The 13289-nt window shown below is 46.0% G+C and overlaps 1 protein-coding gene across 3 annotated transcripts in view; it reads right to left on the bottom strand.

The window, feature by feature from the left end:
- Nucleotides 1-2818: 2818 nt before the first annotated feature.
- LOC142576002 (Na(+)/citrate cotransporter-like) overlaps nt 2819-13289 on the bottom strand; it is a 59069-nt gene continuing 48598 nt past the window's right edge. For all 3 annotated transcript variants that reach the window (XM_075685869.1, XM_075685870.1, XM_075685871.1), the window contains 4 exons: nt 12277-12457; nt 11184-11345; nt 9200-9337; nt 2819-3793 (listed from right to left, as the gene is read on the bottom strand). In XM_075685869.1, coding sequence (XP_075541984.1) covers nt 3566-3793; nt 9200-9337; nt 11184-11345; nt 12277-12457 — 709 coding nt within the window. In that variant the 3' untranslated portion in view covers nt 2819-3565. The remainder of the gene's footprint in view (nt 3794-9199; nt 9338-11183; nt 11346-12276; nt 12458-13289) is intronic.

The raw sequence follows: 13289 nt of genomic DNA, 5'->3' as shown, positions 1-13289 counted from the left end.
CGGGCCGAGATATCTAATCTCACTATCTACGATGGCAACGTTCACGTACCAGTTCCAGTGCTTGTTCGCGAAAAACAGCACGTGATTTCCGCCACACTTTCTCCAACACGTCCGTGCTGGCCGGGGCCTGTCCTACACTTTCCTTCCACCACGGATGTAGGGAAGGATAGGAGGTGGGTTGGGGGGGAAGGGGGGAGATATGGAAGTAGAATCTTGATTCTTGTTACCAGCGCAATATAAACGGCACCTATACAAGACAAAAGGTGGTGATTCAACGTTTGTGGTGCGTGCGTCCTCTCTTTTTGTCCCGTCTCTATCGCGCTGGTATCAAGAATCGACAGTCTTGCAACCAGCTAGCCAGCTTAACAACAAAGGTCATGTGGAGGAGGTGGAGGGAGGCATACCCACAGGATACGATAGTAACACGTTTACTTGTTTATCTTTTTCCGATGACCGCTTTTCACCGGCTAATGAATCTCAAACGTTATCGCTCGGCGCAAAGACGCATCTGCCTATATCAGCGCATTCTCGATTCTTGTGGCCGATTATGTCTGTTGTCTATGTTGTCGGCCGAACCTTGAGTAACCAGATGCGCGACGCGAATAACGTGGTACATTCCAGAAGACACGCGAGCACCAGTGATTATGCTGGAATCTTCGACAAGTCATATGTAAATAACTGACGCACTTGACCCACACAGATGAGATTTTCGATGATCGCCGGTAGTGCTCTTCGTTATCGTTGTTCTTTGACTGTCACTTCCTTTTAAGGGCACAACTCTGCCCAATAAGAACTTAGTTTCGTGGTTCATAGTTTTTGCTACTGTGTTCTTCGCTTTCACTAGAACGTGACAATACAGGTTCTTGGGTCGTCGCCGCAGTGTATGCAGGGAGGGATATCTTTTGCGAGAGCTCTGAGAATGCGCATGCGGGCTGGCGTGAGGGTCCGCCTGTGCATGGCGGATGATGATGCCCTGTTGACGTGTGAAGTGCGGGTGTAGGACAGGTAATTCTCGATGGCAAGGCATGTATGACTTGTGGGGATGCGCGACTCTCGCGCGTCCCCAGATGTTTTTCCCGCATAGCGCGCCTCCTGTAGTGCGGCTTCGCCGCGTGGCCTGCGTGATGCCCGCGGCGGTCGATGTGGTTGGGGCGCGGTGCGGGAGTTGGCGCGAGTGTTGCGCTGCTAACGCTGCCGACAGGCGGGGCTACTTGGGCGCCGGAAGACAAGGCGCTCTCGCTTGGGTTCGAGATCAGCAAGGGGTACGGACGTGCCGTGCCGCGCGTGCGCCGACCCATGCTTCTTCGAGACCGTCTCGCGTGGCCGTCTTGGAATGCGCCGCCGTTCGCGTGACAGGACGCGCGAACGACCAGGCGTTGGGATCCAGCATGGGGCGAACATATTCGCTCGCTATGCGGTCGCGGTGAGTCGGACTTCTAGATTTGTCGCGCGCCCATCGGCATGTGGATAGCAACTCGGCTAGCAGGCATTGATCTATGAAAGGTGCAATAAATGCCCTTGTGATTGTTTGCACTACTGTGTTGTCGTTCCTTTGTCCCAAGAGTACGGAGGAGATCCCCACAGACTCGGGGAAACGTTGAGCAAAACGTGAACAAGGTGAATGCAGGAGCCAACGTTCGACAAGTGGACTTGTCTTCTTCAAGGCGACGTATGCTTTCCTCGCCACAGTATAATAGGTGGGGTTCTTCTAAAGGGGAGAGGGTGTGAGGTGGCAGGATGCGGAAACGAGGAAAAATGTGTTAGCGTGTCGAATTGAGAGTAAAGGAACGCTGTGTACAAGGTCAAAGCCAAACCCCCCCCCCCCCCCTACCCCGGTCTGTCAACGCACGCGCGTTAGCCGGCGTGTCAAGGGCGTCTGGCACGCCGGCTGACAAAAAAAAAAAAAAGAAACAAGAAGAAAGGGAAAGGAAAGGAAAAATAAAGAAGGGGTGATACGCCAAGAAATCAAACTAAGTGTTGTTGCCTATAGCTTGAAGTTTAGCATAGCGAATAAATTCTAAAGCACCCTTTGAAACGTTTATGCCTATTGGTCGCAATGTCTTGAACTTATGGATAAGGTATGATTCTCTGTATTTTCTTTCTCGTTCAGAACGGAAATTTGACTGTAAGATGTAGAGTTTAAGTTCATCAAAGTTATGACCTGGTTGGTTGAAATGCTCGGCGACGGCTTTGGGAAGCTTTTTAGCTGTGTCCGCGCGATGTCCGTTTAATCTGACGTTCATTGATTGTCCTGTTTCACCGATATATTGTTTCTTACGGAAGGAACATTCAAGCATATAAATCGCACCCAAACTTGTACAATTGAAGCTAGGTCTGACTTCATGTGTGAGGTAAACGTGAAACTCTGGGGCTCGACTAGGCGTGCATTCGGGTATGACGGGAACCTGGTGAAAAACTGCCAGGCGTGCAAAATCTCATTTTCGTTACCTGATGCCGCCAGGTGATCTGGTATCCGGACCATTTCTGCGAGTGAATGTAGGTCTTGCCGGGGGATATCCTACGGGATCAAGCCGCACATCAGACGCCGGCAAGCGGCCACAGAGTCGGTGAATATGACGGAGACGGAGGAAGTGGAAGCTGTACTAAATTCAGCACGACGCACCCAGCGCCCAGCATGCTGCACGATCTGTCGACCTGTTTCTACTTACACGCATACTTTGCTGTTTTGTCACCGAATCCTTTTTGTCTGTATCCCAACATCACTCAAAAGTTATTTAATGGTGCTACGCTTAACAGAAGATAGATAATTTGGCAACCAAACACAGCTCAAAGAAAACATGATCAAACTTTTCGTGGCAAGTATTCCTTTATTTACAGTTCTTTCTGCCGCTGTAGTCATCGTAGAGTCGGCGGGCACCAGAATGCTGCCGTGAATCTGAAATCATCGCTTTCGTGGCACTTATTTATATTTACCTTAGTAACATCGAGCGATTTGTCGCAGCTGAGCTGGACCCCTATATGCGCAAATCGCTCACACGCATGCTGCTGCAATTTGTAGGAGCAACCGCCGGCTTGTGAGTGAAACTACACATACTGCGAGCAAAGGCTGCCGGCCAGTGACGATATGATCACGCGAATGAAAAGCTTATAGTGAAGTAGACCCTCGGTACGGTATACTTACGCTAATCGCGAAGTTTCGTTCCACACAGGAGCGGAACAACTCATCAGCAGTTATTACTATTATTTCATACGAAAACACACTGGTACAGTCCACCGAGAGGGAAATAGGGAAGAAGCAGGTTGCCAACTGCTACCGAGAAAGGCACAAAGTCTGCCTGCTCGTTAGAAAGGAGATCATAGAAAAGGAAGTTGAAGATATGCAGAAGGGAAGTAAATAAGAAAAAAAGAGACACCAAGATGTTAATTGTGGGTAAAAGGGATTTCTTTTTTTTTTTCTGATGACCCTTCTGCATCGGCGACAGCGACTTCATTTGTTACCTGCGGTTTAATTATAGAGGCTGGAGCCTTGTAACCTCTATAGATTGATGGTTCATTTCCGTGCACGTCTAGCGAATTTCTCCAGACGTTTTCGTCGAATAGGTGGTTATATTATTGCTCGTTCTGTTAGAGCGGAAAGTACATGTGTGTAGTTCTGTGCCATTGAAATCGACGTGTGTACGTGACTGTCGCTGACATTCAGCAAGGGCGACAATTCTTTTTCTCTTGCCCACTCGGGAAAGGACTGCAGGCCGAAGACGTAGACTCCGAGGGCGTGGATCATGGCGGTCTCTACCAGGGAGCACAGCATGTTCATCATAAGCCCTGGCTTCGCCTGCGATTAGAATACATACGTGAAAAAACACACACACACACACACACACACAAGAAAAGAACAGCAAGGACTGACGAACAAACTACTCCTATTGTACAGAGAAGCATTTACAGCAGGTATTTCTAAGTAGCGCAAGCTGAGCGTCACGTTGACGCTTTCACTCTGACAGCTTCCGTCGCGGTGATTACGTGCGGACGGAGAACGTTCTTTTGTTTTCGTTGTGTTCTTTTTCTGCCTATTCACGGTACTTCCTGTACACGTATGTTCACAGCGCCGGTTGCGCCATCTGCAGACTCCCCAGCAAAGTACCCTCGGGAAAGGTGCGGCGCGTCTCGGTGTGCTAAGTCCATTGAGTAACCCAACAGCGGCTAAGCTCTATTGCGCTCTTTTTATTCTTATTAAAGCTTTAAGCGACATAATACGTTCCCCGTGCAGGTGAAAGTCTAGCACGAACGTTTCCTTGCTGGACGAAGACAGAAACAGTTGTTAAAAATGGAACCACTGAAAACGAAGCACATGAACGCAGGCATCGTTTCTTGATGTGCTGTTCGTAAGAGTAGTTGGTCTCTTCACGCAAGTGTTCACCGACAGGCTGAAAAGGGCATTCTACCGCTGCAAAAAAAAAAAAAACAAGAAAGATGAGGAGCAATTGCCAGCGCGCGTGCTTTTCCGTGTCACCTTCGAGTTCTTGATTCCTTTATTGTACGCTGCGACTCCAAGCAATAAGCTTCGCATCATTTGGTTCACCCGAAAAAAAAGTTTGATTCTCAAACAACTGCAACGCTACCATATCCCACGAAGTGAGCTGTCCAGTCCGCCCGAGCAGTTCCGATCTCACTATAGAGAATAGACGCTACGACGAAAGTTTATTTCCTAAATAGGGCTGTTGCGCACATTTATCATCCTTATAATAGTTCTCTGAAGTATCGCCTACATAAACTTAATTCTGCTTGAAAACTGGATATAGGCCATCACGAATTTCCCACTTGTTATGCAACCTTGTTATGCTGCCTCTGGATCAGTGTGACGTTCCCGAAAGCATACTCGTTCTGTATTGGAAAGCCTGACTGTTGCAGGACCGAAGAAACTACTGAACACGTCCTGTAAATTCGTTCCCCATTATCGCAACCAGCACCGCTGTCTCCGGGCAGCATATAACTAGCTGGTCTGAAGACGATTAAAGGACCGAATTCTCTGGTCCATGGTCATGCGCGTAACTGGCGTAGAAACAAACAAGCGCGTTTCTACATTACTCGAAGTCGACAGGTCTCGGCAACCATTTATAGATTTGCTGCGCATTTTCATACGTGCGCGCAACTAGCGCTCGCTCATTTCCATTCTTTCCCTCTCTTTACCCCTTTATCCTCTCTTCCATAGTGCAGACGTGCGTCTGGTCAATCCCAAAATGTATATCCCGCTTAAAAGAAAACAAAACAAAAGGAGATCATGACGAAAATGGAACGCCAACAAACGTGTGAATGCACCTCGTGACATATTTTTACATGGAACACCTCACTGCGAAAATCAGGCTGACAGCGGACCAAAAGGATATTTTGATATGACTGTCATGTTTGCCTGTTTTCCGAAAATGCGTACGATGGTATTGCCACGATATAATTTTTCCTGTAAATTGCAGCATTAGTACATCCGAATAAAAGAATTACAATGAACAAATCTACAGTCATTTCGCCAGCAAAGAATGAATACTTTGGCAAATATTTCTCAAAAATTGCGGCTCCTAAAGCACCTTTTTCTAACAGTTTTCGTGATCGCCAGCTACGGTTCGCCGCTATCGTTGTGCTTTGAGTGAAGCTTGCTTTTTTGGGCACAGGTCCGCCCAATAAAATGTTAAGCCATTAACAGTTTTGATGCTCCTTTCTTCATATTTTCAATCCCCTACTACGTGACAATATTTAAGAAATAACCCTTCTAAGATCACGAGGCGATGCTGCGCAGCTATGCACATAAAAATACCTTTTATGTTAATTTTTTTGCAGCACGATGCTTCACGTATATTTAGCATAATTTGGAAGCACGTCAAGTGACAAAAGAATATTTTCCGAAAAGGTTAACTGGGAGACGACTCTGACAATAGCATTAAATATACATGGCTTTTTAAAAAATTATCCAGGATTCTCGACAAATATTCCTGGGACAACTGGCGCGGTTGATCCATAAACTCTTTCCATTTCTGAGCCCGATATAATCACTTGTAGAGCGACTGTCTGGTGAAACTTGGGAATTTCCATAGGCATACACGCACATTTCGCCGCGTGGTTTCCATGGCTTAATTTAGTATAATTGGTCACCGTCTCAGAGCATATATTGTTCTTGTTGTATAAATACACTGTCCTCATGCACAAGTCACGAATGGTAGAAAAAGAAATGTTTTCTTCTTTTGGCCCACACCGCCGCACAGTATTTTTAAGTTATCCCATTACCGCGGTTACTGGGGATGAACCGCTTCAAAAGTTCTAAACGTAGATTATACTGCAGTGGGTGGGAAACTGGGACAAATTGGTGTACCTTTCCACTTTACAAGAGGCAGCGCTAACAAGGACCACGACGAAGTTGAGATAGGTTCACATAAAAGCGCCGACTCTCATCTAGAACTAGATGTTTATTACTTTATATATGTATATATATATATATATATATATATATATATATATATATATATATATATATATATATATATATATATATATATATATATATATATATATATATATATACGCAGGAAAGAGACGACGAACTTTTTGGGAGACTTCTTTTACTTAACGTTTTCGGCTGGTGGACCAGCCTTCGTCAGAGTACAGTCTGTACTGACTGTACTCTGACGAAGGCTGGTCCACCAGCCGAAAACGTTAAGTAAAAGAAGCCTCCCAAAAAGTTCGTCGTCTCTTTCCTGCGTATGTTACGTCGGGTCCTGCGTGCTGAACTATGAAGAAAACCCCTATATATATATATATATATATATATATATATATATATATATATATATATATATATATATATATATATATATGGACACTCCACTATTTCACGAAGATAGAAATACCAGAACCAGGGGGTTACAACACGGAAAAATCAGAAAGTAAGCCTTGTCGTATCGAAAGTGCATGTGGTTCTAAAACAGCCAAGAACAAAGAAACAAACCACGGTTATCCTGCGGATTTGTGTAATATGTAGGCCAAACTAAGCATCGTGTGGGTAGAAGATTAAAAGAGCACTTGTCGTCTTTGCAAGATTTCGAGGGCCTGCGATCGGCTGTGCATTCTAGGTGCTGTCAATATTTCCTGATAGGAAAAAAAAACTACGATTTTGTTTCCTCACAGGGACCAGAACACAAGGGAACTTATGGAAGCCCTATAACCGCGTGTCCCAGCTAACGTGGTCGAAGCTGTTAAAATATATCGGTGGTGATCTAGCGGCAAATGCCAGCGAAACGCGTTACCATTACGTCGCACCTCTTTGAGGTTGCGTCCACCACCTTGCGAGGTGGTGTTCGGGGGCTCAATCAACAAAGGACGCGCCACTTCGAGAAATGTAGTTCCACTGTCGGTGGTAGCTATTTGTGCTTACTGATTCGCCTTCTTAAGATATACTGCAGTAGCACCGCTAAGACAGGGTGTGCATATGCGCACACACAAAGCTAGCATTTAGGGAAAATTTCCAGTTTGGACCATCGCAGCAAAGAGTATGGGGACTTTGCTTCCGCGGAAAATGTTCCTGACAATGAGTGTAACACCCAAATGCAGAGGTAAAGGAACAGTGTTATTGTCTACGTAGTATGACCAACACGGTCCTCGAACGCTGTGGGCGTACGTTTATAGCTTCTCGTGTGTGGGCGTTTTGTTTTTACTATGCCAGCACTAGAATACGATACAAATATTTCGTAGCAAAACTCCTATGTCACTATAATCAGGACCCAAGTGTCTCGAGAAAGGCGTTCAGAAAACGTGTTCGCGCAGGAATCGCCCGTACACCGTGCAAAAATACTAAATATCTGATATGCCCCTTTCCTTCTTTATCTGTACTTTGTTATCACTTTGCCTCCCCCTCCCCTCTTTCCCCAGCGTAAGGTAGCAAACCGGATCTTCCCCTCTGGTTAACCTCCCCGCATTCCCCTTTCCTCTGTCTCTCTCTGATCGAAAGAAAATTTTGCAAGGATAGGTCTGCCGCCGCCGCCGCCTATAATGCGCAAGGGAAATATTAAAGAACTGAGGCAATCGCGGAGTTTCAAGTGTATCTCAATGTTGCCAGTTGCGGCGAACACTCAACGGAACGCTGGAAACGATCACGGTAAGAGAACTAAAATTAATAGTGTAATGAAGCTTTCAAAGAGCAACCACAACTAACTTTTAAAAGTATGCTGGAGAAATTAGAAAAGTGAGAGCCCCCCCCCCCCCCCCCCCCAGCTGGGGAAGTCACAAATAAAATCCGCATTAATCGGGGAGTGGCGCTGATATCACGGAGAGGCTAAAACAAGGGGGTGAGCTGACGTCACTTCTCCCTCGGCCAATCAATGCGTTGCGTCGGTGGCTGCTAGCGTTTCTAAAATAAGGAAAACCTATTTGCAAACAGCGCAATCTCTCTGGATTCTGAGCTGCGTGAAAACGACAATCCGCGAAATATTTGTAGAAGCTACTTCAGCTTCTTTGGATACCCGCAATGGTGCCAGCTTCGGCATACTTATTTGAGAGGTGCAGGTTGTTTCAGATGGAACTTATCGAGCACATTTTAATATGGTCAATGTACTCATTGTTTTCCAGCAAATAGAGTCAACACTCACAGAAGCCACAGAGGCGCTATGAATTGCGATATTTTCAGTGCTGTTAAATGTAACTTTGCGGGACCTTTTTTTACCCAAGTCTTCTCGCCTCCTTGGACAGAATTGACTTGAGCAGGCGTGTTCGTATATGACACTTTTCTAAGCATGGGAAGGTCTTCGCCAAACGCCATTTCACATCTGTGTTTTCTCTCCCATTGGGCTAGTAGTTTCGTAGCCATTTAACAGCCTTGTAGGCAATTACATTCCTTTTTTCTATGATGCACTTGAGTGCTTGGTTTCTTATCGAAAGACCAGATCTACGGCTTTTCCACAGAAGCTTAAAGAAAAAACGAAAAAGGAGGGGATTGGAGGGGGACTGTCAGAGTCTGTAGCGGGAGGTAACTCATCTGTATCGCATTTAATTATTTTTGAAAGTTCTCGTACCCTTCTTCACTTTAGACAATGTTCGCTCATCAAATTAGAGTTAAGCACGGTACAATTGGGGCTTTAGACGAGCGGCAAACACGAGCTCCCTTTGTCCTTAGGGTGGGTACTATAATTAAAACAGAGATGACCCCGTTTCAGTGCACCTACCCCTGTCTCGGCAATAATGAGAGAAAGAAAAAACGCACCATGTCGGGTATGCGCAGATTGCCGAGGTCGTAGACGATGGCGTTGGGCGGCGTGGCCGCCGGCAGCATGAAGGAGAACGAGCAGCCGATGGTCACCGGGATGGCGAAGTACAGCGGGTGAACGCCCCGTGCGATTGCCTGCGCGGAGCGCAAGCCCGTCACTCACGTGGACGTGTGCTCGCGCGAGGCGCGACATTTATCCGTGCATCTGCCGCAAAGATGACCAACAGGGCAATTCAGTCACAGTAACCAACGGTCATTCTGGCAAAATATGGGCCATTAAGAAAAGACGTAGACACACGCGTGGCTGGTTTCTTTTTCTTCTGCGCTTGTTTTCTTTTGGTAGTTCTCTCACGGCTATCTTATTTCTCATTTAGGCAGTCGGCCACGTCATGCTGAATGCGGCCATTTGCGCTGATTACCGAAGCTAAGCAAAATTAGGACCGGCGTCTCTTTGATATGGATAGGGTGCTCCTAGTGCTGATGCCTGCCGATGCCGAGTGCTCGTTCGGGTGTCGGCCTTTGAGCGTGCACAGTTGCGGTATCCATGGCAGGCACTCTGTGTCAACCTTCAGCAAGCACTACTATATTTATTGGTGGTTTATATGTTCCAGAGGCGTCGTAATCGTGGTTGATGCCGTTCACACTTTTTCTTTTTTTTTTTCACAGTCATGAAAAAAATTGAATAAATGAATGCGACGTCTTTTCATGAAAGCTTTTCATGAAAGTTTGAAAGCAAACGACCCTTTCTACTCCATTACATTTCTATATGGGCTAACGCGCAATGAGTGGTAAAGTGATGAGCCCATATTTAGCGCTCGTCCTGTCGTCTTCTCTGTCTGGGTCCCGGTTATATGCACTAGTCTTTTGATTAATGATGACACACCAACTAGCCCAGGTTTCTGCCTTGTCGCTCTGTTAAAGGTTACCATTGATAAAAATAAGAATAAATGGAAGTGATATGTACATGAAGAAAAAAAAAGAGAAAGAAATAGTAGAAGTCCTAATGCGCTTTTCGTGGATGTGTTCGCGACCTTCTTTTTGCAAACGGTGGGTATCGCCTTGTTCCCTTATCGGCAACGTGTCACCGCATGCCACTTCCTGCTTTCACTCGGCGTGCATGGAATGTCAAATGCGCTTGTAAAACTGATCCCTCGCTCACAATACCAGCGATGGGCGGCAGCACGTCTTGTGGTTGGGAATCATAGGACTACGTTTTGCCTCACTTGCTGCTTTTTGAAGGGCACATTTAGCTGGCGAGGTGAGAGGCCTTGGCGAGGCGAGAGGCATCCCGGACAATTATTTGTATAAATGACAGAAACCTCGGCATTAATAGGCCCTACTAACAGAAAAAAAAGTTCATCAGATCCTGAAATTGTTGCCAGACAAACTTTAACAATCGATACAGGATATATAAATTGCCCCGTCTTCATATTCATCATGAGACTATTTCATTATTTCATGGCCAGTCAAGGCCGAAACCCTCTCCTAAGCATCTCCAATTACCTCTGCCTCGTATTGGTGCTAGGGGCCGCGGCGCCATATGATTCGCAGGGGAGCAATCAAGACAAGGCATGGAAGTTAACCAGACGAAGTTTTCCATTTATACGTTGCATGGGGGAAAATGAGGATGAAGAAGCAAGAGAACAGATTCTTCACTTTCACGGCGATTTACACTACGTCTCTCTTAGCGGTCACTTTATTATCATAACATTAGTGCGCTCAATAACGCAGATGACAACATTATGAACAGGAAACCAACTAGCTCTTCTTGCTACATTACTGCACATGCCACAAAAAATACGAGGCATCATAACTATACCAGCAGAAACGGCAACCGTAGGTCAATCTATGTACATGTATAGAAACTGCTTCGGTGCCACTTGTAGGGCTGCTCGGGTTACGGCTTAAACCATATCGCACCTGACCTTCATCGAATCTGCCAAAGGCCCAATGGTATATGTGTTCTTTCGCTGCTTCTCACCGTTCTGCAGACGACAGGGAGGAGGATGGAACTGACAGCCGCGTTGCTCGTCACCTCAGTCAGCATGGAGGCCGCAAAGCAGAGCAAGAGCACAGTGAGCACTTCGGGGAGCACCTCGAGACCCTTGAGACGCTCGACGAGAAGTGACGAGAGCCCGGATTGCTGCACACAAAAGAGAGCGGGAAAGCGCCGCCATCCGAGTGCGTATACTATATCGACGCAAACCGAGACCCAAACAAGACGCACTGAACGGGAGAACCCGCCCTACGCTCTACAGTGCACTATAAAAACTTCTCAAGCCGCGGCGCGCGCGAACACGTTGATTTCCGCACGGGTGGCGGACTTCCTGAAGTTTATTTTGACACTAGAAAGTTGTGAATTGCGAGAAACAGTGTCCCATTTCCCTCTTCTGAATCATGGATCTTTTGGAATCGAATACTACGGTTCCGCTGCAGGACAAGAAGTCAACGTGTTCGCGCACACGATGACCTGAAAACTTGTCTCCAAGACTGTAAGTTATGGCACGTGACATCGCATTCAGGCGTCGCCGCTCGCTAAACCTGTTGTATGCAGAACTCTGTTTTACTAATCAAAAATCCTCATATCCGAGCCTGACCTATGAGCCTTCCTCACAAGAAACTCTCGGACGTGTTGGCATATGTAGTTTTCGGCTGAGGTCCTGTCTGTGTAAGCTTGCGGAAAGCAGTTTCAAGCTTTCTCGCCCCAAGGTCACATGTCAATTGTACGAATATCGTATAAACAGCTATCGATCGCATATTTTTGCAACAATTATTTTGTGATTACTTAGTTCTACTCCTGTATATTGCCTATTTCCTTGCTGCATCTTCCCTCCACAGTTCCATGTTCATTATTTATTTGCTGTGGGGCTTGAGCGTAGATAAATAAATAAAATGGTCGAACAAATATATTGCTGCGGTCAAAGTTTTCTGTGTCCTTGCTTTAGCGCACTCGTTCAGCTCGCAATATTTTTGTTATTCTATTTTTTTTTTTACTCTGTTATGGCACACGTCCTGAAGTCACTATACTACGTGCTTACCCACTTCGAACGCGTGTGTTCTTCGTCTATACGCACCATGCAGGCTTCGCCGGCAGCCATTCCACCCCCGATGAGAATCATGACGCCCCACTGGGCCCGGTCGCTGGCCTCGCGCCACGTTATTATGGGTCCGCTCTTCCACGGCTGCCTCGGATCCCGTGGTATGCAGAACAGCAAAAGCGTCACCAGCATGGCCGGTGCGGAAGCCTTGATGGCGCTGCGCGCGCGACATGCCGAGCAAGTTTCAGCGTCAAAGAGCAGGAAATGGCGTAAGCATTCACGTTCCCCTTAAGCATATCAAGAATCCCTGTCGAGCAAGTACTGCACGGCGACAATGTGATGGGTCAAAAGTGTCGAGCATTTCGGTGACGACATAAAATGTATTGCAATTCATATTTGGCGGTTTCGAAAATTTCCTTGAGAGACACGAAACTAAACTGCTCCGTTTGTCCTATATGCTTCCTTTCGTATTTCTCCCGCTATGTTAGCCAGCCCAGATTTAGAAGGGATTTTAATTTTGCAGATTCTAGTTGCAAGAAATGCGTATCTCAGTCGTCTGATATGACAGAACACAGGTTCTTTACACAAATTTGTATGCTAGTACAAGCCTACAATATAATTTTCTTGTTATACAATTTGAGATAGCTTCAGCGACACCTTGAAAGTCAACCGTGTGTTTCTTGTGAAGTGGATAAATATATTTTCCGTTTCATTCATTTCATTTATTATACCCCTCAGGGCCAAGGACATTACAGAGGGGGAGTGGTAAATACAAAATAATGAAGAAGACAAATACAGTTGCTTACATTAGTGTTTTAATGGCACCTGTATATATAATATTAGCTAAGGCTTCACTTACGATTCAAATATGGGGGAATACGCCTTGCACCTAATTTAGTAACAAAAAAAATATTGAAAATTGGTCACAAGCCTAATTAGGACAGCGCCTATACGCCCTGCACGTCATATTTTTTTTTCTCGGTTATAGCTGGTTGCCCTGTTATAGAAAACAATGCCTAGTAATTCCTCTATCGTTGTCTTTTTTGTTC

The sequence above is a fragment of the Dermacentor variabilis genome, chromosome 3 (assembly GCF_050947875.1).
Source record: "Dermacentor variabilis isolate Ectoservices chromosome 3, ASM5094787v1, whole genome shotgun sequence".
NCBI lineage: Eukaryota > Metazoa > Arthropoda > Arachnida > Ixodida > Ixodidae > Dermacentor > Dermacentor variabilis.
Note: the sequence above shows the minus strand (reverse complement) of the source record. Positions and strands in the feature narration are given on the sequence as shown.